Genomic DNA, 25,944 nt, shown 5'->3' with positions numbered 1-25,944 from the left:
ATTCTCCTCATGGCCCGAGGGAGGGAACCCAGGTTCAGAGCCTATGGAACTCGCCCAGCATCACACAGCTGATGTGCTAGCTACCAAGGTCTGTAGAACAGGTTATCCCCAGACTCAGACACGTAAAACAAATATCTATGACCTCACAGATTCTGTGGGTCAGGAAGCCAGGAGCAACTTGGCCGGGTGGTTCCAGTCAGGGAATCTCCTGTCAGCTCGAACACCAAGTCACCGAAAGGCCTGGCTGGGGTGGGGGTGGGCCTGAGTAGCTCAGTCTGCTCAGCATTTGACTGTTGATTTCTGCTCAGGTTGTGATCTCGGGGTCACTGTACGGAGCCCCAGGTAGCGCGCTCAGCATGGGGCCTGCCTGGGATTCTCCCTCGGCCTCAGCCCCTCCAGGTTGCGCTTGGAGCTTTAGGTGCTCTCTTACTCTCAAATAAATAAATAAAACCATTGAAAAATAAATAAATAAAGGCTTGCCTAGAGTGGGAGCATCTTCCAAGGTGGCCCATTCACTCACATGTTCATGGAGGCTAAGTTTCCTCACCACAGGGGCCTCTCCACAGAGCTCCCTCAGTGTCTTCATGCCACAGCATCCAGCTTTCTCTAGAGCAAATGATTCCAGAGAAAGAGAGCACACCCAACACAGAATCTGCAAGGGCTTTTTTTTTTTTTTAAGTTTTTGTTTTTATTTTTTTACTATTTCTTTTCAAGTAGGCTTCACACCCAACATGGCACTGGAACTCACAACCCTATGATCAAGAGTCACATATGCTACAAATTGAGTCAGACGAGTGCCCCCTCCTTGGTTTTTGTTTTTGTTTTTGTTTTTTAAGATTTTATTTATTCATGAGAGACATACAGAGAGAAACCCAGGCAGAGCGAGAAGCAGACTCCATGCAGGGAGCCTGACGTGGGACTCAATCCTGGGACTCTGGGATCACACCCTGAGCTGAAGGCAGATGCCCAACTGCTGAGAACTGCTGAGCCACCCAGGTGTCCCCCACTATAGCTTTTATACCCTAATTTCTGAAGTGATCCAGCATTGCTTCTACCCACATTGTACTGGTCACACAAAACCACCTGGTGCCATATGGGAAGAACCACACAAAGCTGTGAATCCCCAAGGTGGGATCACCGGGGGCCATCTGCAAGGCTGGGCACCAGAGCTCATGCAGGGAAGAGCCAGGACTCCAATTCTGCTGGGATGCAGAAAGAGATGAGGAGAGACATGATGAGAAAGGCAGGCCAGGCCTGTGGCCCTGGAGGTTTTGAGAGCCAGAAAAGAGTCAGGTGAAGAGGCAGGGAGGGGAACCAATTACCACACATCCCATTAGGAAAACACAAGAGGACCCTTCAAAGATAATGATGTGGTCTTCTGCATCTGCCCACTAAGTGCCTGGTCACCACACCCAAGGGTCTCAAGATGCATCTGGCTGCAGGTAGACGGATGAAAGATGCCTGGGGTGCCTGGGTGGTGCAGGCAGTTGAGCGTCTGACTCCTGGTTTCTGCTTGGGTCATAAGATTGAGTGCCGAGTTGGAGTCTGTGCTCAGCACAGAGTCTGCCTGGGACTGTCTCTCCTTCTCCATCTGCTCCTCTCCCTACCAACATGCATACTCTCTCTCTCTCAAATAAAAAAGTAAATCTTTAAGAAAGAGAAAGATAAATGTCAAAGCCAATAATTTGCAAGCCACCTGGGAAAATACCTTCTCATATAAATTGTGATACCTAGAAAAAAATATTTTAACTAAACTGGAAAACAAGAAACACAAAGTTGCATCAAATCTCAGGTGAGCAGCCTTCCCTCCCTAAATTGCAACTCCCCCACTGTAAAATGGTCTGACTCCAAAAACTGTTTAAAATCCCAAAGACTGGGATCCCTGGGTGGCGCAGTGGTTTGGCGCCTGCCTTTGGCCCGGGGCGCGATCCTGGAGACCCGGGATCGAATCCCACGTCGGGCTCCCGGTGCATGGAGCCTGCTTCTCCCTCTGCCTGTGTCTCTGCCTCTCTCTCTCATGCTCTGTGTCTCTCATGAATAAATAAATAAAATCTTTAAAAAAAAAATAAAATAAAATCCCAAAGACTGTAAACATCCAGTGCTGACAAGCATGTAGGAAATGAGCACCCTCCTACGCTGACGATAGGAATATGGCATCTCTTTTAGACCCAGGCACTCAGGAGCTCTGGCCCAGGCCCTTCTCTCTAGAAGAGATGGTAGATGGAATAACGGCCCCACCAAAAATGACCGTGTCCTGTTCACCCAGGCCGTGAATGTGTGACATAGAAAGGAGGAATTATGGCTGCCAACAAGCTGACCTTAAAAGAGGAGGATTATCCAGGATCATCCAGGCCGGCCCAATATAATCACAGGGGTCCTTAAAAGATGGAAGAGAAAAAGAGTCAGAGTCTGAATGAGGCAACATAAATAGAACAGTCCAACCTGCTGGCACTGGCTTTGCAAATGCAAGAGGCGGTGAGACAATCAGTGTGGGCAGCATCTGGAAGCTGGGAACGGAAGATCTCCCCCTAGAACCTCTAGGGAGAATGAGCCTCTGCCCCCACTTTGATTTTGGTCCACTGAGCCCTATTTCTGACTCCAATCTCCAGAACTATAAAATAAATGTGTGTTCTTTGGAACTCCTAATTTGTGGTAATTTGTTACAGGAACACAAGAAAACTAACAGGAAGGCCCCCCTGTGGCACACGGAAGCCAGGAACCCAAAGGGCCCGAAGGCGTGCCCACACCGGGTCCCCTTCAGCATCACCCACGGTCCCTCCTGCTGGGGGCCCGGGCCACGGGCGGGGGGGCAGGGAGGAAGGCCACTGCTCCGTGGCGGGCGCTGGTTAACGTCATAAAACGTGCATCTCAAAGCACCTGGGGACCTTGTCACAGTAGCTAGACATTTCCACGCGTCCCCACCCAGGCAGCTTCCCATTCCACGCTGCCTAACCAAAAAATAATAATCAGCAAAGCAATATCAAAAAGCACAATTCCGGTTTATAAAACAAACCAAAGAGAAACGAAGGGAAAGGCAGGCTCGGTCGGATCAGAAGGACCACGCGGCGCCCTAATGATCGGGGAGAGGCAGGGATTGGAGAAGGCCCGCATGGGCACAGGGCGCCAGGGGTGGGGGGGGGCCCAGGGCCCCCCCCCCACCCCGACCTGCTCCGGGCTGGGGGCCAGGCCGCACAGGGGCGCGACGGGAAGGTGCAGGGAGGGGCGCAGGGGGGACCCCGCGCCCTCCGGGTCTCCCGGCTCGCAGCCAGTCCCCTAAACCGGGACCGGGTCTCAGGGCGGCGCGTCCCCGCGCGCAGCGGGCCGATTGGCCCCGGCAGAGGCCCGTCCTCCCGCCCGCCGCACCCCTCCCCCGACCTCTGGGGCCGCGCGACCCGGCGCTGGGGCTGCGGTCCCCCCACCCCCCGCGGGTCCCCCCCTAGACAGCTGCCCGCCCCCCGCTCCACTGAGGGTCACCCCCACCCAGAGGGCTGCCCCCCCCCGCCCCCCCAGACGCTCGGAACCAGTCGGCACCCCAACGCTGCGCTGGGGGCCTGGGGGACCCCCCTCTACCCCTTGGTGAGCCCCCGCCCTCGGGACGCCAAGCGCCCCCCGGCGGACGCTCCTTGCAGCTCCCACTCTGGGGAGTCCGACAAGCCCCCCCCACAGGGCCCTCCCACCTCCCACCTCCCCAGGGACCCCACCCCAGCTTGTCCTCCCAGCGAGCCCCCCCACCCCAAGGACTCAGGCCCACCCACACCGACCGCCCTGCAGCCAGGCCCTCAGTGTCCTTGCCCGGGTCCTAAAATGGCAAGGACGGCTGTTTAAAACCCTGCAGCCTCAGGCTCCCTAGTGGAATGGTGGGTGCCAGGCCACGGGGGGGGGGGGGGGGCGGGGGGGTCAGGGATATTATCTAGTGGGAAGAGCTGCTCTTCGGGTGACGGAGAAGCTCCACATCGCTGACGGTGCCGGCCGCACCCCTGAACGGGGAGAGTGGCCGCAGTCCCAACCAAGGCGCCAGGCCTGTGCCACCGGGTGGAGGGCAGCTCCCCTTGTAAATGCCCTTCCCAGCCAGCGCTGGCTTCTCACCCTCGCTGACCACCAGCTCCGCCAGCCCTTCCCAGATCCTTTGCCCAGCCAGGCAGTGCGGGGACAGGTCCCCGTGAGGCCTGGGGTGGTGCAGGCCAGGCCAGACCCCGGCTCTGGTGCTCACCAGCTCTGGAATGCTCAGTGCCCCCCCCCAACTGAGAATGGGGTGACCAACAGGAAACGCCTTTGGAGTTTGGCAGAGCAGCACGGGTAAGGCACCTAGAATGAGGCCCGCACCCAGCAGGCAAGGGCCGCTCAGCTCCTCTGCCCCCTCTCCAGGGCACCCGCCTAGCCGGGCCCTTCCCCTGTATCACGGGCGCCGGCAGAGGCAGGAGTCGCTCAGTCACCCGTCAGGCCTAGGACGTCCCTGTACCCCACTGGCATGTGGCCTGAGACCCCATCCCTTCATACCCCTACAAGTGGCCTCTGCCCCAGGCCTCGCCTGAGCCTGGCCTTCCGGTGCAGGTTCTTCCCAGGCTGCTCAGGGCCCCGGAGGCGCTTCCTGTAGCAGGCTCTGCGGCAGAGGCAAGGGGCATGGTGGCCGCACCCGATGGCGTCCCAGGACACAGCCCTTGGACCTCCCATTCCAAGGACGGCACTCATGAGAAAGGAGGAAGGTGCTGCCCACCCCAGCACATGACGGGGGAGTCAACCCCTGCTCTGGGCCTCCAACAGGCCCTACCGACTGATCCCGTGTCACACTGTCCTCAGAACCTGCAGGGGCCCCCATCCGGGGAACGCAACCACCCACGCCCCCAGCGTTGGGGCACTGCTGCCAGGGCCGAGGGGATGTGGAAGGCCCCAGGTCACACTAATGGACAAAGAGTTGCAGGGCTTGGGATACCGTTGACCTCCGAGCCGCCCAGCGGCACCAGGCAGGCTCACCTGCAGCTGTGCAACCTCCAGCGTGCACGTGGGATCATCGTGCACACCTGGGAGCCGGCTCAGGCGAGGGGTCATTCAGGGAAAACACTATAGGTAGTGGAGCCTTGATTATCCCAAGGGCTCAAGGAAGTAAGGCTGCAGGCAGGGCAAGGAGTGGCAGCCAGGGCGAGCTCAGGCACCCTCCGCACAGCTTCCTGCACTCCCAGCCTGGCGAGCTGGAGTCCAGAGGCCCGCGCAGATCCCTTCTGAAGGCTGGGGGAGCACCTGGCACTGTGGCCCTGCATCCCCACTTTGCCTGCCCAACTTAAGGGTGCAGAGAGCAAGGCCATGGGACACTCTGTGTGCTGCCCTCCCCCGAGGCCCCTCCCGCACCCAGCTCCTGACTTGTCTCCACAAACGATTCTCTCCTCGTGCAAAATCCCAAGAAGCACCCTTGCCCTCAGTCCCAACATGTGAACTTCTGACACTGTCTACACTCAATGTCCCAGCCCCTTCCCGTCTGCTCTCCAACCTAGGACCCAGGGCTTCCCCTCCCACCACCTCCAACCACGCCTCTGCCTTGGGCTCTGTGGGCTTCAGGCACAGCTGTGCAACGGAGAGGGCCCGTCACCTCCACTGGGACCCTGCAAGGCTGCCACGAGCCAGAATCCAGCCACTCCCACTCCTGACCCTGAGATCCAAGCACCCCACCTCCCCAGCACCCCCAGACAGCCACTGAGGTGTCAGCGCCCTGCTCTGACATGACGGCGCCCTGCTTTGAAGCAAAACTCGGAGACCAGACAAGTCCCTGCTGGGCGCATGTTTATCCAGCTGCATCCTGAGCGGAGGCCTCCGCCAGGGGCAGGATGGCCACTGGCTCCCTGGAGACCAGCTCCTCCACGGCTCAGCCCCGCCAGCGTCCAGCCAAGGCTGGGCATCCTTTCCAGCTGTGGTCCTCGGTCACTGCCTGGCCGCCTCCGCCTGCCACACCAACTCGCCCGAGATGTAGGTGGCCCGCACGTGAAGAGAGTCATCGAGCATCACGAAGTCTGGGTCAGAGGGGGGAGGTGAGAAGGAGGCAGGGGTGGGCCCATCGCCACCCCCACCCCCTCCCCCACCCTGACCCCACTGGAGAAACAGGCCTGCAACATGACTTGGACACAGCACCCCAACCCATCGCAAGCTGACCCAGGTCCTGGAACCAGCATTCCCAGCAGTAGGGTACAAGGGACAGAGGCCCCGGCAGCCCTTCCCCCAGCCTTGCCTCATATGTCAGAAGGGGAAAGGGGCGCAGGGGGAGGCTGGCAGCTGGGCAAGGCCACCTGGACACAGGGAAGATCCCACCGGCCCTGGCACTGCCCCAAGTCTTCAGTGGCCCGGGTGCCCGCATTGGCCCCTGACCTGCATCGGCCCCGAAGTCCAGGGTCCCCTTGCGCTTCTCCAGCCCCAGCAGCTGAGCGGGGTGCAGGGACGCAGCCTCCAGGGCCAACTCCACACTGCAGCCTGCTCAGAGGACACAAGTGGGTAACATCCCCCATCTCAGCGCCGCTGGCAGCCCCTCCCCACCGCAGCCCCGGGGCTCCAACGCCTAGGAACTGGAGAAGGGAGACGTCCCAGGACCCTGCGGCAGGTCGCCAAGGTTCCACCTGCACCCCGTCTGAGGACACTGCTAGGTACCCTCTTTCCGCTCACTCACCCATCCCATCCTGACAGGCCTCCCCCTCCTCACACGAAAAGGCCTGCAGGCCCCTCCCCTGTCAGGGTCCCAGGAAGAGCCCCCCGACAAAGAAGCAGTAGCCTGGGCATCAATAAGGCCACCTCGACTTGACTTCCTACCCCTGCTACCCCTAAGAGGCCACATGACCAAATCCCATTTCTTCTGGTCCCATCACCATCCCAGCTGCCAGGCCGAAGCCACTTCCTGCCTCCTGGCCTGTCTCCTACTGCTCGAAACAGCACGCTGAACCCTGGAACCCCCAGGGACACCCCAGCCCCATGGCACCAAGAATCCCACGGGGCCTAGCCAGTCACAGCCTCTGCAGACACCCCTTCCAGGCTCCCCGAGAAAACGCCCACCCTCTTAGGAAGCCTGGAGCGCTGCTCTGACCACCCCCTCCCCTCAGCTCTGTACCCGTGAGCCCACAGGGTCCAAGTCGGCAGGCTTTCCTGCGCATAAGGTGAGGTCCCTTCTCCTCTCGGGTGCCACGGTTTCACTGCCTGTCACCCTGGATTCCAGCCGCCTGCTTGCTTGTCATTGTCTTAACCTGCCCCTGAGCTGCTTGCAGGGGGGCCTCGGCCACATCCCTGGTGCTCATCCCTTGGGAGCTCCACCAGACGAGAGAGGTGGTATGAGACTCTAGTGGTCTCCACGCTTCCCTCCAACCTCTCCTGGGTGGAGCTCAACATACATACACGCACACATGCATGCACACACACTCGCACTGCACACTCCCCCTACCCCAGCCTCACTGACCTGTGGCCTGCAGGAAGTGCCGGACACAGACGTCCATCGGGGCGATGCTGCCACTCAGTGTCTTGGTGCCTTGAGAGCAGAGAGGGCAGGCTCTGGGGGACCAGAGGCCACCAGGCACGTGGTGGGGGGTGGGCACTGGGCTGGCGGGGCGGCCAACAGGCTGGCAGTGAACACCTGGATTCTTGGATCCCACGGGAGGCTGGGGGCTGTTCCCACATGGGCAGTCAGCAGGGATGTGGGGGTGGCTCACCTGCCACATAGGCTGTCAGCCCATCTACTTCCACCTCCTGCTGCCCCAGCGTGTGACGGCCATTGCCCAAGCCCAGGGCAGGGACAGCATCGGTGACCAACACCAGCCCTGCAGAGAGAAGGAGCCTTAGGACTTACCTCTACGCGGTCCTCCCAGCTACTGCCACCCTGCCCTGCCACTCACCCTGGGGATGGGCGCGGTGGGCAATGCGCAGGGCAGCGGGGTTGGTATGTGTGCCGTCAGCAATCATCCCGTAGAAGATGTGGCGGCCTGGTGGTAGCCGGTCACTAGTCAAAAGCCCCACGATCCCTGGGTCACGGTGGTGGAACTGGTCAGGGATAGGAGGGGGACAGCTAAGCGATGGCGGGAGCCTGACACCCACCCACCCAGGGCGCTGGCAGAAGGGGGGGTGGGGGGCACTCACAGGCAGCATGGCGTTGAAGAGGTGCGTGATGAAGGTGGCCCCACTCTGCACGGCTTCCTCCGCGGCCTGCAGGTCGGCCACCGAGTGTCCTGCATAGGGGACCTGGACTCAAACTGTGCACCCAGCCCAGGAACCCCCCGCCATGGGCCCAACCCTGGGGGCGGGCCCTCCTCACCTAGGGACACACAGATGCCACGGGCCGTCAGCGCCTGTATCACCTCGTGGCTTCGGCCCAGCTCGGGGGCCAGCGTCACAATGCGGACGTTGTCCAGGGGCCCGTAGGTGGCCAGCACGTCGTGGAAGGCGTTGGTCTCAAAGGAGCGCAGGTGGGCTTCAGGGTGTGCACCCCGCTTCTCCCGACTGATGAACGGGCCCTCCAGGTGCACCCCTGGGAGGAGGGGAGTGGATGTCTCCAGCTCACCTCCTGCCCTGTGGCCCCTGCCCCAGCCCCTGTGGCCTGCCCAGCCGCCCTCCCGGTTGGGCTTCTGGAGGGGGAAGGGCTGCCACCAGGTCCCCAAGGAGCCTCCCAGGGCAGGGGCAGGAAGAGGGTCAGCCACTCACCGAGGACCCCTGCCCCATGGGAACCACCACTCTTCACAGGGATCTGAGGAAGGACCTGGGGGGAACCAGCTGTTAAAGCCCTGCCCCCTATGGCCCAGCGCCCGGGGGTCAGAGATCAGCCCCCCCCCCCGACGGCCTTCCCTCAGGGATGGGAAGCTCCAGGCCCCCAGGCTCGGCCTGGGGAAGCGCAGCTCGAGAACTAACAGGACGCAGAGGTGAGACCCGCCGCAGGCCCAGGAGCCGGGGGAGAAGCTGGGCAGAGGGCAGGCACCGGACAGCAGCGGGACACGGACAGCAGTGGGGACACGGTGGGCTGTGGACCCAGCCCGGGAGACGGGCCTGGCCTCGGGCTGCAGGACCAGAAGCACGGCCAGGCCGGGAGGGGGGTGCACTCCGGGTGGAGGGGTGTGGGCCGGAGAGCCTGGCGCGTGTGGGGCCGCGGGCTGAGGCCTCAGTGCCATCGGAAGCTCCAGTGTCCTTCCAGGTGCTCACGGTCCCCACCGTGGATGCAGACAGGCAGGCGCCCCAGGCCGCACCTCCCGCAGGAAGCCACGTGGGGAAGGAGGTGGGCAGGGAGCCCTGCGGGCAGCAGGGTCCCTGGGCCGCGCTGCGGGACAAACACGCCCGCCTCCTTCCCCCCCACCCCCGGGGCTCCCCTGCCCCCAACAAAACCCGGAGATCTGCGAGAGGCCGAAGCCTCGTGTGAGGTGCAAGACAAGAACAGAACTGTCTCAGGAGCCTGAGGACGGTGCTGGACAGATGGGGGGACCCACGCGGGGGCCACGCGGTGCTCCGCAGCCCTGCCGCCGGAGGCCTGGCAGCGCCTGCCGCCCTGAGAAGCAGGGGGACTGAGAGACGCCTCGCCGCAGAGCAGCTGTGCTGCCAACTGCGACCGGGAAGCACCGGGAAGCACAGGAGAGGCCCGGGGGCTCCAGGCGAGAGGTGCAGACGCACAGGGAAACCTCTGGCCCGACGCTGTCAGCACAGCGCGGTGAGGCCTGGCCCGGGGTGGCCGCAGGAAGGCTCCCGGGCACCGCAGCCTGCTGGCTCCCAATCTCACACGGAGCCGACAGCCAAGGCTCGGCAGCAGCTGGGGGAAGCCACTGAGGACACAGGACAAACGGGGCAGGGCCGGCGGGGCCAGGACGCGTGAGGACAGGTCCCGCACCCGTGAAACGAGGACGGAGCATCAGCATTCCGAGACACAGCAAGCTCCTCCAAACTAAGGCTACGTGAGCAGCCAAGCAAAAAACCCAAAAGAACCGTGTGGTAAAAACAGCAAACACTGAAAAACAGAGTCAGAGAAGAATTAGAGAAGCCACCCGGAGGCCCAACAGCGGAGTGACAACTCCTGGGAAGGGGCGACAGGGAAGTGGTGGAGAAAATCACGAAGCAATCACTGAAGACAAGCAAACAAAACCAAAAGTCAGACTTCGGCCTGAGCGGCGGAGCTGACGGCCAGCATGATGGAGGAACCCCGTCCCCTCACACTGCAGAGCCCAGGGCCAAAGGGAAGGTGCCATGAGCCCCACACACAAAGTATCAGAGCTCGGTGCCTCTGGCTTCTCAGCAGCAGCCCCAGGAGTCACAACACAACACAGCAACGCCTTTAAGATTCCAGAGCACAGTCACTCCTAACAGAACTGCAACCACGTCAAGAGAGGAGACAACAGGGGCATCTGGGGGGCTCAGTCAATGCAGTGTCTGACTCTCGATCTCGGCTCTGGTTGTGATCTCAGGGTCCTGGGGTGGAGCCCCACATCAGGCTCCCTGCTCAGCGGGGAGTCCACCTGTGATTCTTTCCCCTCCCCCTCCCTCCCTAAAATAATAAATCTTTTAAAAAAATAATAAAGAGGGGGGATCCCTGGGTGGCCCAGCAGTTTAGCACCTGCGTTCGGCCCAGGGCATGATCCTGGAGTCCCGGGACCGAGTCCCACGTCAGGCTCCCAGCATGGACCCTGCTTCTCCCTCTACCTGTGTCTCTGCCTCTCTCTCTGTCTCCCATAAATAAATAAAATCTTAAAAAATAATTATAGTAAAAAGGGCCACCTGGGGGGCTCAGTGGTTGAGCGTCTGTCTTTGGCTCAGGGCATGATCCCAGAATCTGGGATCATGTCCCGCATCAGGCTCCATGCACGACCCCCTCCCTCCCCACAAGTAGCCTGCTTCTTTCTCTGCCTGTGTCTCTGCCTCTATGTCTCTTAGAAATAAATAAAATCTAAATAATAATAAAGAGTGTAAAAACACTCTGACCTTCAAGATCTCAAAAACCTCACCTCCTGTGACCCCTTCCTCTAGCAGAAGCTTGTGGATGTGCTCCAAAACGAAGGCATAAACCAGCAAACCCAGGATGGGGGATCTGCAGGGGCTCCCCCCAGGTAAGGGCAAGGGTGTGCCAGGACCGCTGGGCCCAAGGAAGCCAGCAGTCCGCACTGGGAAATGGGTTCTGGAGGCCACTGCAGGAAGGCGACACTGTTGGAGCGCCTGGTACGTGCTGACGTCCCGAAAGAAGAGTGAGGAACTGGCAGGAAGCCTGGAGTTGAGTCACCAGATAAAACCAATGTAGCATACGAAGAGCAGCGACCCCAAGGGAAGCACAGCAGGCAGCAGGAAGGTGGGAGGAGTATCTGAGTCCCCGTCACCAGTGCTGCCAGCTGGCCTCACCAAGGCTGCAGGCGGCCACCTGGGGAGGTTGGCGGGGCGGCTGGAAGCCCGGGAGGACAGCCTCACCCTGTCCTCTGCTGGGACGCACACATGCAGACACGTGGCTCTAAACCGACAAGTTGGTAGGAGCACCAGCCTGTACTGGAGACCGGCGAGCAAATTCCAAGAATCAGCTGAGCTGAAAGGGACAGTCTCTCGGGAGCCAGTGGGGACAAAGGGCTGGTTTTCCTAATAAGTCATGTGATAAGTGTAAGTTCACTACAGATTTTGTTAAAAAAAAAAAAAAATTAACGGCTGAGTTTTTCCAGAATAGATGTTTCCCCCCCAAACAGGTGGGCATGCGTGTTAGACACTGAAGAGACCCGTTGCCTTCAGCCGGGAGACGGTGTCATGACGAGTGTCAGGTTCCATCCTCAAGCTTTCTCCAAAGTCCTCTGAGGGAGCTCAGCGCCAGACACAGCGGGGAAGAGACTGCCCCCACAAGGGGTGGCTGGGATGGTGCGTGAATCCTTGGACTGCTGTCTGCAGCGAGGATGCCACATGGGACATTCCAGGGGGTTCCGCAGAGGCTCTCCCGGGGAACGACACACAGGGAGAGGGGACCTGCGCCATGTCCGTCTCTGGCTGCTCTCCCCACCCGGGCTCACGTGTGCCACTCCTGCCCCCATAAGCTCTGAGTCTCAGATTCAGAACCTGAGGTCCGAACAAGACACTCAGGATTTCCTTCATACCTCGAAGCAAAACAGAGATTTACAGGGAGAGCTAGAGAATGCTAAGCTGGGAGGGCAGAACACGGGATAGCACGGACAGACGGACAGACCTAGGGGAAACGAGGCCAGTTCCCGGCAGGAAGGCAGAGGAAGAGGTCAAAGGACAGAGAGCGTGTGGGGCCAGAGGCAAAGGTGTGGCTGCCTCCCGAGGAGGTGTCAGGTCTTGGCTAAGCAGCTGATGAGACTTGAAGCAGAGAACAATGCGCGATCAAACAGTCAGGCTGGAGGAGACCCCAGAAACAAACCAGGTGGTCTCAGTGGACCAGAACATGATGACAAAGGACCTGACAAATGAAGCAATCCAGTTCTGCCCAGAGTGAGCCAGCCCCGGGGCAGGGCGGGATCCCAGGGAGTAGTCCTGTAGTTGCTAAGAGAATACCAGGATCCAATTTTCACATTCACCACCCTCCACGACCTTCCTTTCTGCTGCCTGAGGCTTTCAACCTGCAAGTGCTTATGGAGAATGACAGCTACTAGTTAAGACCACGTAAGCCAAAAGTCCCCAAGGCCAGAAACCAGCGGTCCTAAAGAAAAAGCCCTCACCTCCTGCATGGCAGCCGTCACATGTGCTGCTGAAGGTGTAGGCGGTGTGCGACCGCACAGCAGAACCACAGCGTCAGGACTTCAAAAAGGAAGCATCAAATAGAACAAGGCAAAGGCCTTCCAGGCAGTGGGCTCAGAGATAGAAAGAGAACAGCCTAGAAAGGCTGGCACATGCCTAAGGAGAGGACAGAGGCTCAGGCAGGCAGAGAGGGGACACTGAGAAGGATGGGCTGACCCCGAGAATCAAAGGGGTGGGGTGGGGCGAGTGGTGCGCTGAGGCCTGTACCTTGGGAAGGCCCCTGTGGCAGGACTGAGAGCCGGGAGCGTGGGGCTCAGGAAGGGGGAGGGCAAGCAACGTGGAGGCAGTAAGACGGGCACGTGCCCAGGTTCCAAGCAGGGGGGAAAGCACGGGCGGACAACCAGCAGAGAAAACAGAACCTGGTGCCGGTGTCCAGCAGGAAGGTGAGCTTAGTTTTTAACATCCGACTATGATGGGAGACCTGGGGGAAGTTTCCAGAAAAATGTCCACAGCTGACGGTTAATCAAGTCCTTAATACGTACAGCACAGGGCAGCCCCGGTGGCGCAGCGGTTTAGCACCGCCTGCAGCCGGGGTTTGATCCTGAGGACCCTGGATGGAGTCCCACATCAGGCCCCCTGCATGGAGCCTGCTTCTCCCTCTGCCTGTGCCTCTGCCCCCCCCCCGTTTCTATGAATAAATAAATAAAATCTTTTTAAAAAATACATACAGCACAACCCCAGGAAATGGACACGATCACCACTCTCAACTTAGACTTGAGAAAACAGACTCAGAACAAAATAGTGTCCCATGACGCCCCCCGCAAACCAGTGAAGTTACGGGGCCCAGACCAAACCCAAAGCCCACTCCTGACCTCCCCCAACACCCAGCTTGGACTCTCTGTCCACACACCCGGGAAGGACCCAACAGTGGGCAACATGATCATTGTACAAAAGACCCTGCACTGGAGAGAAGCACTGGAGCAAAAGATGAGGGATTACAACAGGGTAACCGTCACCTCCCTAAACTCTGCTCAGGTAAGGGAACACCCACACTTTTCAAAACTCTCGGCATCAAGCAGTAAAGAGGCAGGAGGAGCAACGCCTGGGTGGCTTAGGGGTTGATCATCTGCCTTTGGCTCAGAGTGTGACCCCAGGGTCTGAGTCCCACATCAGGTTCCCTGCAGGAAGCCTGCTTCTCCCTCTGCCCATGTCTCTGCCTCTCTCTGTGTCTCTCTCATGAATACATAAAATCTTAAAAAAAAAAAAAAACACACGAGAAATACCGCTTTCCAGCAACTCAGAAACAAAAAAACCCAATGATAAGACGTGGTAAAGAATAAAGACAGATGAAATCCCTGGGTGGCTCAGCGGTTTAGTACCTGCCTTCGGCCCAGAGCGTGGTCCCGGGGAACTGGGATCGAGTCCCACATCAGGGTCCCTGCAGGCAGCCTGCTTCTCCCTCTGCCTCTGTCTCTGCCTCTCTCTCTGTCTCTCATGAATAAATAAAATCTTAAAAAAAAAAAAAGAATAAAGACAAGACCCCACAAAGGAAATACCAGGGAGGTGCGGATGGGAGGACCAGTGGGAGGATGTGGGGGCAGACAAGAGCAGCAGGAGGCCGGGCTGGGGGCAGGGAAGCTTCTTTCTGGAAAGCACACTCCCCTGACTCAGCGAGCACAGACAGGTTGGGGGGGATAAGCCTGAGGAGCAGGCACTGGATGTGGCAATCAGAAAGTCCCAGCAACCGGTTTCTGCAGCCTGGAGGGCAGCTCAGAAAGGACGTGCAGCCGGGGAAGGCACGGCCTGTGGGACACCCAGATGAGCAAGCCCCGGGGCAGGACCCCACGCAGTGGAAGGAAGCCAACAGGTGAGGCCAGGTGCTAGTGTGGAGGTGTTGGTGGAAGCAGATTGGAGAAAGCGCTGCTGCTTCTGGAACCCCCTCTCCTGGACACTGGGAGCCCGACCTCACCTTGTGATAAACCTCTGGTGGTGAGGTGACCAACGTTGGGCAGAAGGAGGTTACTCCATGCGACAAGATCCTCTGGGCCACCAGGGCGACTCCTGAGCCCACGTCCTCCGTGGCCTGAGAGAAGTCAACGCCAAATCCACCTACGGCCACAAAGAGAAGGTCCCACGGTGCCCAGACCACCCTCTCGGGGGTCGCCACCCGCAGCCCTAGACCGCACCGTTGATCTGCACGTCGATGAAGCCTGGCGCCAGGATGCAGCCCCCGCAGTCCCGCCGCTCATCTGCCACTCGCCGCTCCTCAAAGAACAGCTTCTCGGGGTCCAGAATGCGGCCTTCGCGCACCCACAAATCCTCCCTGCGGCCAGAAGCGGGGGGGGGGGGGGGCGGGGGTAAGGCTGCCCACCCCGCACCGTGGGCCACGCGGCAGCTCCCGGGCCCGCGCCCCGCGTCCCGCAAGAAAGCGGCCCGCAGCTCCGGCCCCTACGCCCGCCCGCCCGCCCCCGGCGCGCCCCGAGCGGCACCCGCCCCCGCCGCCCCCGAGCCGCCCCGCCCCCGCCGCCCCACCTGAGCAGCGCCCGGCCTCGCAGGATGCGGCAGTTGGTAAACTGGAGCACCGGGGCCCGCACCCCGTCCTGCCCGCCGCGCATCGTGAGCCACCGAGACCGGCCGAGCGGGCGGCGCCCGGAGCCCCGCAGCCCAAGCCCGCTACCCGCTCGCCGCCGACTGCGGGCCGCCGAGCTCGGCCGCACCCACGTGACCCTCAGCTGACTGAGACGCATCACGTGAGCGGCGCGTCCACGTGACCCGTCCGCCCACGTGACCAGCGTGCCCCGGGCCTGCAGGGATTCCGTGGCCGGGGCCGCCCACTCCGCCCCCCCCACCCCAGCCCGATCCCACACAAGCGGTCCACACAGGCGTCCAGTCACAACCGAGAACTTTATTGGACACGGCTCCGCTCAGGGCCCGCGGCCCCGGACAGCCGGGGCTGGACCGAGAGTGGTTCCATCCGAGCCTCAGGGCAAACGGTAACCCCACAACGCAACACTACCTAAGGTTACTATATAGTTGGGAGACGGAGGGCTGCTCCACAGACGTATGAACAGATCAAATCTTTATAAATAATAAACATCCAGTGAAGAGAAAAATGACAAGTCTAATTCATCCTTAAACACAGAGCACTCTAGGGCAGATGAGTGGGGGCGGCCAGAGGCCTGCATCCTCACTGATCGGGGGCCTAAATGGGGAATGAGTGGGCCCAGATGTCCACGGCACGGGGCGGGGGCAAGGCCGGGGTAACAGACGATGGGCACTAGGACACTGCGCATTTACAAGACCAACTACTGGGGGTAGGGGGCAGCTGCCCCGTGCATGTGTGTCAGGCTGTTCATTTTGGAATGAGGGGGTGGTCTTTACATCATATTCTGTGGCTGGTGCGCTTGGAGAAGGGCTACTTTGTGGACAGGATGAGGGCAACAATGAGACCGTAGAGGCCGAGCACCTCGGCGAAGATGAGGATCAGGATCATGCCCACGAATAGCCGAGGCTGCTGGGCGGTGCCACGCACACCAGCGTCCCCCACGATGCCAATGGCAAAGCCAGCCGCCAGCCCGCTCAGGCCCACACTCAGGCCAGCACCCAGTTGGAGGAAACTCCTGCGGGGAGAGAGGACACAGGAGAACATTAGCTACCTGCTGGGGAAGCCACCCACCCAATGCTCCTCCCATGCCCTCCCAGCCCTATGTAGTGGCCTGACCCCAAGCAGGGCAGGACAGGTGCAGAGGGACCCAGCACTCACCTGTAGAGGCTGATGCCATCATTCAGGGAATTAGCGATGAGGACTGCCACCACCAACCCATAGATGGCGATGATACCAGCCATGACCACTGGGATGATGGATTTCATGATCAGTTCTGGCCGCATGACAGACATGGCTGCGATGCCGGTGCCACTCTTGGCTGTACCATAGGCGGCACCTAGGGCTGTGGGGAAGATGGGGGAAAGGCAAGGTGAGCTCAGAGTACCAGGGACCAGGACCCTGGGAGTAGCTCTGGCACAGTTGAAGGACACCTTAAGTTTAACAAAGAGGACATGAAGTTGGTACCCAGCCAGGGGCAGGAGGTAGCCCTCAGTGGCAACAGCCCCAGCCAGGCATGCAAGGAGCCCAGGTAGCTCACTCTTTCTCCACCGGAGACCCTATGGCTGTCTGGCCTATCTGTGCTCCTGCTCTGCTGTGAAATGCTGGCCCCATCTTCCAGGGAGCCTCTGTGTAGCTGCCTGCAGCCTACAGGGTGGAGCTGTGATGGGTCCAGTCCTGTGGAGAAATACACAGCTGGGGCCCTTAAGCCTTAAGATTCTGGACATCTTTTCTTTTTTTTAAAAAAACCATCTTAAGTCCCGGATATTCAGGTCAGAAACGGCCTGGCAAAGCACCAGGTGACTACATCTCAGCAGCCCAAATGTCAGGTCAGGGTCAGCCAGTCTGCCTCGGGGCTCCACCAGGGACACGCTGGAAAAGCCTCAACAGACACATGGCCTAACCACAGGGTGAGAGGAAGCTGGCCCCACAAGCCCGATCTCCGGCCACAGCTTTCCCAATTCCCGGCTCTGCCCACCACACCACTCCCAGCCCTCCAGGAGGGCTAGCATCTTGTCAGCAGGCTGAGTGCATTCTCAGCCACGCAGAAGGCCCGGACCCTCGAGTTTGGAAAGAATCCTCTCTAAAAATTCAGAGTAAAAAGTGTGAGCCAAGGAGAGCTGTAGTAACCGAAAAAGGTCACAGGGAGCCCCCACCCAGGCAGACCTTCCAGAAGTCCCCCTTCGTACACTCAAAAGCCTAGATTCCTTGAGGCCTCCAGGAATGGGGGTAGGGGGGAAACGCTAGGATGGCCTGTCTCCTCTGATGATATCCGTCCTTCCTCTAGAGTGTGCGGTCTTCCTGAAAGTTCTTTTATCCTGACCTCAGAGTCTAGAGTAACTTTTGGACAGAACAGAGCCACAGGGGGCCAGGTGGCTCTTCTGACTCCTGCCCTCCAGGGTCTCACTGCACCACTTGAGCAGAGAATAACATGGCTCCGAGGTGAAAAAGACAAGACAATCCCAACCTTTTTTCAGCACGTTTTATTCACCTATTTGGGCCACAAAAAATGGCTACCCTCTATGCTCATTACCGAGCAGGGAAGTCAAAGGAGCTCTAGCTTCCCAGGGCTCCAAGCCTGGTGAGGACACACATGGCACCTCCAAACAAAGCAACACATTCTAGAAGAGTGGGGAGGCTGGTGGGGGAGGGGGGTCTGGGGAAGGGCTCCATAAAGTAACACTGGGTAGAAATGTGAGTGAGCAAAAAAGGACTAAAATGACACGAATGGAGACATCCACCAACATGACACCAGACTGGGAGCTACTAGAAAGATAAAAGAGGTTGCAGTGGAAGCAGAGGAATTGTACTGCCTCCATCACCTGGTCCTAAAGGCACCACTCCTAGACACTCAGCACCATCAACCTGGGGCTCAGGGCTGGTCTTGACAACGCTCTTCTGGAATTCTCCTGGTCGCAGTATATTTGGGGGCTCCTACTGCAGGCCCAGCACCACATCAGGCTGTGTCACACACATGCAAGAGGCCAGTGCTGTGGCTTATTACTCAAGCAGGAGAGCACAGGTGACATGTGGCACTGAGTGAGAAACTGACTACTGGGAAGTCAGCGTTGCAGGGAGGACACTGCCAGACATGGAAAGTGAGCTGGGCTCTTTTCCAGGAGGTGGCAGGAAGATTGTGTGACTGGGGGTGGGGAGGCAACAGGACGAACAAAGGGAAGAAACAGGGCTGACCATCAGGGAATAGTGGCCTAGCCTGGGCAGCAGCAGGTATCCCCAAAAGCCCCGGATGTTAGAGAGCTCTGGAGAATGAGCCCGATGAGGTCCCAAATCGAGCAGGGCACAGAAAAGAGTGCAATCAGGAGGCAAGTCCGGGAACACACCAAGGGCAGGGTACTTGCCGGCAGGGAGGAAGTCAAAGAGATTGCAGAAAAGGAGCAATGGACAGCCTGTGGAAGAGTTGATGAAGAAAGAATGGACAGGACTTTCGTCACAAAAAAAGGGGAAGCAGGAAAGGAGATCGGGCCCACAGGAGCAGGTGGCACCAGTCCTTGGGGGCCTGGGGTAACCAAAAAAAGTCGTAGACCACTGATACACTGGTTCTCAGTAATTTCCAGAGACCTGCCTTCTGGTCAGGCTCCATCTGAAAATATTGTTAAGTTCTAGAAAGGAAGAGATGTACCTGGTGACTGGAGACGGGCCAGGAGCTGGATACAGAAAAAGGGCTCAGGGGGCAAACTCAGGGCTTCGGGAAGGACAGCCAGAACTCAAGGAATTCTGGGGCAGGAGTATCTTGTTTTGTTCACTGACATTCCCCTGTACCTAACACATAGAAGGAGCTCAATCAAGATTTGCTGAATGAACGAAAGACAGCCACAGGTGGCCAGACTAAGTAGACTCTCTGAGAGCACTGTGGAGGCAAAGAGCAGAAAAGGCTGGGGGGAAGCAAGTCGCAGCAGCCTGTCCAGGAGCGCTGAAAGCAGGCAACCCCTAGAGATGCGGAAAGGCACGGCTAGGAGGGAAGGGGAAGTCCGCAGACCACTTCTCCCACCACAACTGACCCCTAACTCACACGTGATGGGAAGGGCACGGCTCACTCAGCAACTCATGACTGGCGGACAGGCCCAGGCAGAGGGAGGCCGGCAAGAGAGCAGAGTCCCCAAGCCCCTGCACCACAAGTGTTTACAGTCAGCAGAGGCTGTTTGGAGTCCAAACCTTCCCATACTTGCACAAGGAGCTTCCCCAATCCACCAGGTAGGGTGGGGCAGGACGGAGTCATCAAAACCAAAAACCAGACCTACCCAAGAAGGCCCAGAGGAGACCAGGCCAGACCAGTCTAGAGGGTTGCAGCGGGACCAGGGCTAACCTTCCTGGGTCCCACATTCCTGGGCCCGGCCCACGGGCCTCTCTCCCAGATACACCAATTTCCAGTGAATTCAACACCCTATGACGGTTAAGACACAACTTCAGAAGAAAAGTGCTACCTAGACACGGAAGGCCCCTTTTCTTCCCCCAGAGGAGCCCTCCCAATCTTGGGTCTCAGGAAATCATTCATTCATTCATTCAGGACTGAACTAGAAGACTTCCCTCTAAGGACAAAGACCCACTCCCCTCAAGGCGGACACTTCACACCACCCTCTCACGCACCCTGGGGCAGACTCTTGGCAAACGTGCACACTCACAGTGCTATTGCTGGCCTGCCTCCCAGGCACCCATCCTTTGCCCTTGCCGTGTCCCGACCCCCACCCTGTTCCACGCAATCCCAGGTCTCGGGACCAGCCCCTCAGCCCAGCTTCCCACAGCAACCCACACACCCCAGGACTACTGGGGAAGTAACAGCCCCACCCCCCGCGAAACACCTGCCTCTGGCTTCGGATCCATTCGACTCTCGTGGGGGAGGGAAGGGGCCGTAGGGGCGAGGAGTGTGTGTGTCGAGGGAGCCGGGCTCGCCCTGCCCCCATCTCCGCCCGACAGGGCCGGCCCCCGTCAAGGGGAGCCTTCCGAGGAGTGATGTCACACCTGCCCGCAGGATGGGGAGTGCGGAGCAGGCGCAGGATCGCGCGCCCCCACCCCAGTCTCCCTCCCGCCCGCCTCTCCCAGGGCTAAGATGGCAGCGGCGCCGCCGCCCCACCCCCGCACCGACACCGACCGGGGCAGGGCTGTCGGTCAGGGATCCCCGGGAGACTCCGGGCACCCGCACCCCCGCCCCGCCCGCAGGCCCTGCGCCCCGCAGCCCTCTGCGGCCCCGACCCCCACCCGCTGTCACGTGAGCCCCGGGACCCCCCAACAGCTCGGAATTACGTCAGCGTGACGTCACACACCGACCCCGGGGAGATGCGGGCCTCCGACCCGCGCGCCCAAGCGCCCCCAGCCTCAGGGTCCCTCCTGCCGCGGCGCTCACCGCTGAAGACCATGGCGGCCGAGGCGCCCATGACCGCGAAAAAGGAGGCGTACTCGGGGCCGTTCTTGGCCTCGGACATGTCTGCGGGTGGGGAGAGGACGAGCTCAGCGGGCCGAGGCGGGGACGAGGACGGGCCGGGCACGGCGGGCGAGCGAGCACGAGGAGCGATCAGGCGGCTGCGAAGGCGACCCGGCCCGTCAGCCGCTGCGCTCTAAATACCAACACCGCAGAACAAGATGGCGGCCGCGGCCGCGTCACATGATCCGGGCCCCGCCCCTGAGGGCCGTACCATGCGCGGCGGCGGGGGGGCGCCCCAGCTCGCGGTCGCCCTAGCGGTCCTTTGACCGCTCCCGCACGGTGCCGCCGCCCGACCGGCCAGGATCCGGGCGTTCCGCCCCACCTCGGCCCCCGCGAGCGCGGGGCCGGGCGCTGGGAGCCGCTCACCCCCCGCGGCGTTGGGCCCGTCCGGCTCCCGGGCGGGGGCGGGGCGCTGGCCGTCTGTATTAGCATAGGGGGCGGGGCCTGAGCGCCCCGCCTCCTCTGCGGCTGCGCGGCGCTCGCTGCTGTAGGGTTCCGAGTGCGGCTTCGCTTTACGTTCGCCGGGCGGACTCGGCCGGGGCTCTCTCGCGGCCTTCACCCCGGGACCCGGGACGTCTCCACACTTCGCGGGGCGGCCCGAGGGTTTGGGCAGGCGGAGCCCAAATCCCAAGTACGGGGCGCCGGCCCGATGTGCCGCCGGCCCCGAGAAAGCCCCCCACCCCCGCCCCGGGAGGCCCTGTGCCCCCGGGGTGCCCCTACCCCGACCCTGCCATCCGTCTCCCCCAGACACGGCCCCAGCTGCCGCCGACGCAGCGATCGGTGCCTTGTCTCCCGGCTTACGAGGAGCCCCCAGCGCGCATCTGCCCTTGCATCGGGGACCCAATATTGGGGGGGGGGCTCTTCGCCCTTCAGGGCATAGGCGTGACCGCCCTGAAGCCCTGTGGGTGCTGTGACCTGTGGATGCTTCCCCAGGTGCCCGCACGCTCTGGGACCCACGCCCTCCGGCCTATGCTCCCGCAGAGCCGGCACCTGCGGGGCCGCATTTATTTCGGGGAGGGGCGGCCTGCGGTTCCCTCCCAGCCCGCACGCAGCGGGCTGCCTTCTCTCTCCCCACCTGCTCTGCCCCGCTTCGCCCTTTGGTCCCCTGCGGGTGGGAGCTGGTGCTCCGCCCTGCTTGGGCTCCTGGCCCCCTCGCTGACTGGCCTGGGTGGCGGCTTCCCCACGTGGGCGGCGGGGTGGCCCCGGGCCTAGCGCTCCCGCCGCACTCCCTGCCCGGGCACCTCCCTGGCGCCCTCCTCCCCGTGGCCAGGCCGGGTCTTCCACCTTCGGAGCCCACAGCCACGGTGTGTCTGGTCTATCCTGTTTTGAAGGGAGGAGGCTGCCATACGACGAGGCCTGCCCACCTTGGTCGGCTGCCCTCTTGTCTCCTCTCCGACTTCTGGAGAGCTGCCTTCAGGGGCGCCTGCACCTCACCTGCCCTCCCAGCTCCCTGCCTTGCCAAGGTCATCTGAGATGGCCATTGCTCGAAACCAGGGGACGGCTGTCAGGCTGTGGGAGTGGGCCTCGTGGCCACAGAGCAGCTGCCCGCTGCACACCCTCCCCCCTCTCCAGCTCACCTCCCACAGCACTGACCCCTCATTACCTTCTTCCCGGGGTCACAGGGAGGAACAAGGACCAGCCTGGGCCCTGCAGGGCTGGGAGCTTGCGGGCAGGGGGAATTCAGAGGAAGGGGGGCATGTGCCCCCGGTCAGAGAGCAGCGCGGTCAGAGCTCCAGAGGTGGGCAGAGCACACCCCGCGAGGGCGGCGGGGATCCTAGGTCTAGGGGTCAGAGCGGGTCGGGGAGGTCACGCTGGGTCTGGGGGCGCTGCTGCCACCCCAGGCCAGCGTGTCCCCACCGGGCTTACCCCCCCCTTCCACTCTGTTCCATTCTGTTATTTCCATTTTGGGCAAAAGACACAAGCGTCCACCCAGCTGCTGGCACCAGCAGCCTTAGTCACGCCACTGCTCACTCCCGGTTACTCACCGGCCCTGGATCCCGGGGCTTCCGGGCTCGGCCCCCACCCCGCCGCTAGCCACCCGAGCGGCCCTCCTTTCCCGCTGGGGGCTCCTCACAGCCTCTACCTGCTTTGCCTGCTGTCCCAGCCTCCCTCCGCCCAAAGCATTCTTCACCCTCAAGCCGCAGGATCTTTCCAGCAAGCACACCTGACCAGCCGCTCCGTTCCTGGAATCCTTCAACGTCTTCCTGTCACAGGCTGGACCCTTTGGTGTCCCCTCCCATCTATCCCCAGCACCAGCCCCCCATCTCATCACCCGTCGTGCTGCTCCCTCCTCACCTGTGTCCCAAGCCTGTGGCTCTGCACCAAATAGTCTCCTTCCCTTCTTGCAGAGGGGGTGCTACTCAAGATCAAGAACACCTCCTCCTCCAGGAAGCCCTCTGGACCTCCCTTTCTCCCTTCTCAGAGCCCTCCTCCATCCCTCACACTCCACTATTACCGTTCGTCACTCAATACATCCCCTACTGAGAGTCCCAGTGCCTCTTCTTCTGTACCCTGATCCCTGGTAGGATGTCTGGCACATAAAGCTAATGTTTACTGATCCCCAGGTGTGTGCCAGGCCTGTCCTAAATGTGTTAGAGTGTTATACAATCCTCATAAAGACCCTTTGAGGAATATATCACCTTCCTTGACTCCTGTTTTGTGGACAAGGAAGTGGGCCTAGGAGGGTCAAATGTCTTGGCCCGGTCAATCTGCTAGGGAGAGGTGGAATTGAAACTCCGACTCGCAGTGGGGCCGAGCCGGGGTGGCTTACCACACCTCCTCGTCTCCTATATGAAGGATTGGAGAGCATTCAGTGACCAGAGATGGGGCCAGGAGGGACCCAGGGCACCTTCTCCTTGGCCTCCCAGCACCAGGTGGGGCTTGGGGTGCGTGTGGTGTGTGACAGGGGACACACGCCTCTGCCTTCCCCCTCACCGCTAGGTCCCCAGTGGGAAATCACAGCATCTAGAGACCCTGGCCTGTCATCTCACAGGTGGGGATTTCTAGGAATGAGGGCAGGCTTTGGGAAACTCAAGCCAGAGACCCTGATAGAGGGAGATAGAGATTGGGGGGGAGGCGAGGAAGGGGGACAGCTGGGGAGAGAGAGACCAGGAATTACTTTCCAAGTGATTGGAGAGATGGACTTATCCCAAGGAAGCCACGTCAACAAGACAGGAGTTTGGCAGCTGATGGCAGCAGCCTTATCAAGAACATCAGGGGGATCCCTGGGTGGCGCAGTGGTTTGGTGCCTGCCTTTGGCCCAGGGCGCGATCCTGGAGACCCGGGATCGAATCCCACGTCGGGCTCCCAGTGCATGGAGCCTGCTTCTCCCTCTGCCTGTGTCTCTGCCTCTCTCTCTCTCTCTGTCTCTCTCCCTGTGTGTGACTATCATAAATAAATAAAAATTTAAAAAATAAAAAGAACATCAGGAAATTGCAGGGCACCCTCTCCCTGTGGACAGTTCCATTTTTCCATGTCACAGTGAAGGCATGCCATGGGGCATGATGCTAAGAGATGGCATCCTGCTCTCGTGGCTTGGCTGGACAAGAGCTCCTGGTGGCCCATGCAAGGCTGGGATGAGGGCCTAGTAGTGCCATGGGAGGGGAATAAGCAAAGGTGATTATTCTGGTATGATTTTCTAAAATTAGGGCTTAGGGATCCCTGGGTGGAGCAGCGGTTTGGCGCCTACCTTTGGCCCAGGGCACGATCCTGGAGACCCGGGATCGAATCCCATGTCGGGCTCCCGGTGCATGGAACCTGCTTCTCCCTCTGCCTATGTCTCTGCCTCTGTGTGTGTGTGTGTGTGTGTGTGTGTGTGTGTGTGACTATCATAAATGAATAAAAATTTAAAAAAATAAAATTAGGGCTTATACTGGGGTGCTTGGCTGACTCAGCTCAGAGCACACAACTCCTGATCTCTGGATGATGAGTTCAAGCCCCCATGTTGGGTGTAGAGCTTACTTAAAAAAAAAATTAAGGCATATAAAATGATGCGAGTTTTTTTTTTCATTTTTTAGAGATTTTATTTATTTATTCATGAGAAATACAGAAAGAGAGAGAGAGGCAGAGGGAGAAGCAGGCTCCATGCAGGAGCCTGATGTGGGACTCAATCCCGAGTCTCCAGGATCACAGCCTGGGCTGAAGGCAGCGCGAAACTGCTGAGCCACCCAGGCTGCCCTGATACAAGTTTTTATTTTTTTATTTTTATTTTTTTAAAGGATTTTTTTAAAAAAATTTATTTATTTATGATAGTCACACAGAGAGAGAGAGAGAGGCAGAGACACAGGCAGAGGGAGAAGCAGGCTCCATGCACCGGGAGCCCGATATGGGATTCGATCCCGGGTCTCCAGGATCGCGCCCTGAGCCAAAGGCAGGCGCCAAACCGCTGCGCCACTCAGGGATCCCTGATACAAGTTTTTAGAAAGATTTTATTTATTTGAAAGAAAGAGCACAAGGAGGGGGAGGTGCAGAGGGAGAGAAGCAGGCTCCCCGTTGAGCAGGGAGCCCTACATGGGGTTCAATCCCAGGATCATGACCTGAGGCAGATGCTTCGCCAACTGAGCCACCCAGGTGACCCAAAATGATAGGATTAAAAAGAAGTCCCCAAATTAAAAACGTCCTCTAGGTAAATACAGAGTGGTACAATCAGGACCCGACACTCACCACCATCACTGGTGGGAGAGAGCCCAGGGGCCAAACCTGACCCCCAGGGGGTGGTGTGTGCTCCTCCCTCTGGGCTGTTGGGCATGAAGGGGCCCTGGCACCCAGGCTGGCACGCGGGGCAGCTTCTCAGAAACGGTGCCCGTTAGGGGCATCGTCTGCCCTGGATGCTCTGTCTGGTCCGGGCCCATTCAGGGTTTGCCTCCACCAACAGGATTTACAGCAGCCTTCAACCCTAAGCCACTCCTCTAACACTTATTGAGCATGTAGTGTGTGCAGGCACCCAGCTAGGCTCCGGGGATCCAAAATTGAGGAAGAAGGCTCTCACTCTGCAGGAGCTTGCAGTCTGGAGGTGGGGGGTGGGGGTGGGGTGGGGCTGACCATGCAGACCTGATGTCCTGATGCTACAGCGAAAACTGTGGTTACTGGACACAGAAGGGAGACGAGGGGGGTGGGGCATGATAGCTTGGACACCCTGGAGGGCCGATCTCTGAACAAGGCCCTAACAGATGAAGAGGGTCTGGAGCAAGGGAAGAGCCTCGAGCCGGTGTGAACTTAACTCACAGATCATCCCAAGCGCAGAGCCCGGCTG

General features: G+C 59.9%; 3 protein-coding genes across 5 annotated transcripts in view; all 3 read right to left on the bottom strand.

Moving 5' to 3' along the window:
• PDPK1 (3-phosphoinositide dependent protein kinase 1) overlaps window positions 1-3,046 on the bottom strand; it is a 75,851-nt gene extending 72,805 nt beyond the window's left edge. Inside the window, exon 1 of the mRNA XM_055339520.1 lies at window positions 2,319-3,046. The gene's annotated coding sequence lies outside the window, so the exon portion shown is untranslated. The remainder of the gene's footprint in view (window positions 1-2,318) is intronic.
• A 2,709-nt stretch (window positions 3,047-5,755) lies between these two features.
• On the bottom strand, window positions 5,756-15,380 carry AMDHD2 (amidohydrolase domain containing 2). 3 transcript variants are annotated; one of them, XM_055341396.1, is made up of 12 exons: window positions 15,187-15,380; window positions 14,841-14,977; window positions 14,624-14,763; window positions 14,038-14,163; window positions 8,659-8,713; window positions 8,273-8,485; window positions 8,098-8,186; window positions 7,857-8,001; window positions 7,674-7,781; window positions 7,424-7,492; window positions 6,352-6,453; window positions 5,756-5,999 (listed from the first exon to the last, which is right to left on the bottom strand). In XM_055341396.1, exons 1-12 carry the CDS (start codon window positions 15,267-15,269, stop codon window positions 5,911-5,913), a joined length of 1,356 nt encoding a protein of 451 aa, XP_055197371.1. In that variant the 5' UTR covers window positions 15,270-15,380; the 3' UTR covers window positions 5,756-5,910. The 3 variants fall into 3 exon arrangements, 2 of the variants coding, with proteins under 2 accessions (XP_055197371.1, XP_055197372.1); XM_055341397.1 differs by lacking the exon at window positions 14,038-14,163; XR_008666549.1 differs by lacking the exon at window positions 5,756-5,999 and having other exon boundaries at window positions 7,424-7,515.
• Window positions 15,381-15,539: 159 nt separating this feature from the next.
• ATP6V0C (ATPase H+ transporting V0 subunit c) lies at window positions 15,540-20,844 on the bottom strand. Its single transcript, XM_055341400.1, has 3 exons — window positions 20,616-20,844; window positions 16,418-16,601; window positions 15,540-16,274 (listed from the first exon to the last, which is right to left on the bottom strand). The coding sequence occupies exons 1-3, from the start codon at window positions 20,692-20,694 to the stop codon at window positions 16,070-16,072; spliced, it is 468 nt and encodes a 155-aa protein (XP_055197375.1). The 5' UTR covers window positions 20,695-20,844; the 3' UTR covers window positions 15,540-16,069.
• Window positions 20,845-25,944: the final 5,100 nt, after the last annotated feature.

The sequence above is a fragment of the Nyctereutes procyonoides genome, unplaced genomic scaffold, assembly GCF_905146905.1.
Source record: "Nyctereutes procyonoides isolate TBG_1078 unplaced genomic scaffold, NYPRO_anot_genome, whole genome shotgun sequence".
NCBI classification, from domain to species: domain Eukaryota; kingdom Metazoa; phylum Chordata; class Mammalia; order Carnivora; family Canidae; genus Nyctereutes; species Nyctereutes procyonoides.
This window is presented reverse-complemented; position numbering and strand designations above follow the sequence as displayed.